Source organism: Sphaeroforma arctica, assembly GCF_001186125.1.
Source record: "Sphaeroforma arctica JP610 unplaced genomic scaffold supercont1.12781, whole genome shotgun sequence".
Lineage (NCBI taxonomy): Eukaryota > Ichthyosporea > Ichthyophonida > Sphaeroforma > Sphaeroforma arctica.
The window spans coordinates 1-674 of record NW_014027777.1 but is presented as its reverse complement, the minus strand read 5'-3'; the positions used below and the strand labels follow the sequence as shown (position 1 = coordinate 674).

The 674-nt window shown below is 44.2% G+C and overlaps 1 protein-coding gene across 1 annotated transcript; it reads left to right on the top strand.

Annotated features, from left to right (window-relative positions):
- Nucleotides 1–351: 351 nt before the first annotated feature.
- Nucleotides 352–656, top strand: SARC_17921 (hypothetical protein; the record flags this gene model as incomplete). Its single annotated transcript, XM_014287994.1, has 1 exon — nucleotides 352–656. A coding segment is annotated over one exon (305 nt), but the record flags the coding sequence as incomplete, so codon positions are not given.
- Nucleotides 657–674: the final 18 nt, after the last annotated feature.

Genomic DNA, 674 nt, shown 5'->3' with positions numbered 1-674 from the left:
ACACACACACACACACACACACACACACACACACACACACACACACACACACACACACACACACACACACATATATATATATATGGATTTGCGCAGTGACAATGGATGTCAACTTTTGTAATGTATATTGAAGCGTGCACTTACCATAGATACTGTACACACGGTTATCAAAGCAAGACGAGCAATCCTCAAACACAGAAACCTTTTGATTCCTGATAGATTGGCTTTCAGAGATGCAATCCCAATTAGTGCATAATTACACACAAAAACATAATACTTTAAATAAACGTACATTGAAGAAAGGCAATCGCAGTTAGTCCCCTGTTCACATACGCAACTGAAACATCACAGGTAAATCCCCACTGCGAGAGCCCTCCGAGCCACCCGCGAAGAAGAGTAAAAGCGGAATGGACTGGAAAACAAAGCTCAATTTTCGGAAAAGCAAACTGTCCACAGACAGCAACACAGCCGCACACACGAGCACGAGCGGCAGTAGCCAGGCAAATGCACCACACGGTACAGGAAATGATACAGATGAGACCGGCACACATTCAGGCGATACTCACACACGCACTCCTCATAGTAGTGGTTGGCATGACGACGAGGGATCAAGTAGTACGCAGCCACGCACAACTGACAGGTTAGTAGATAGATAGATAGGTTTATATATATAT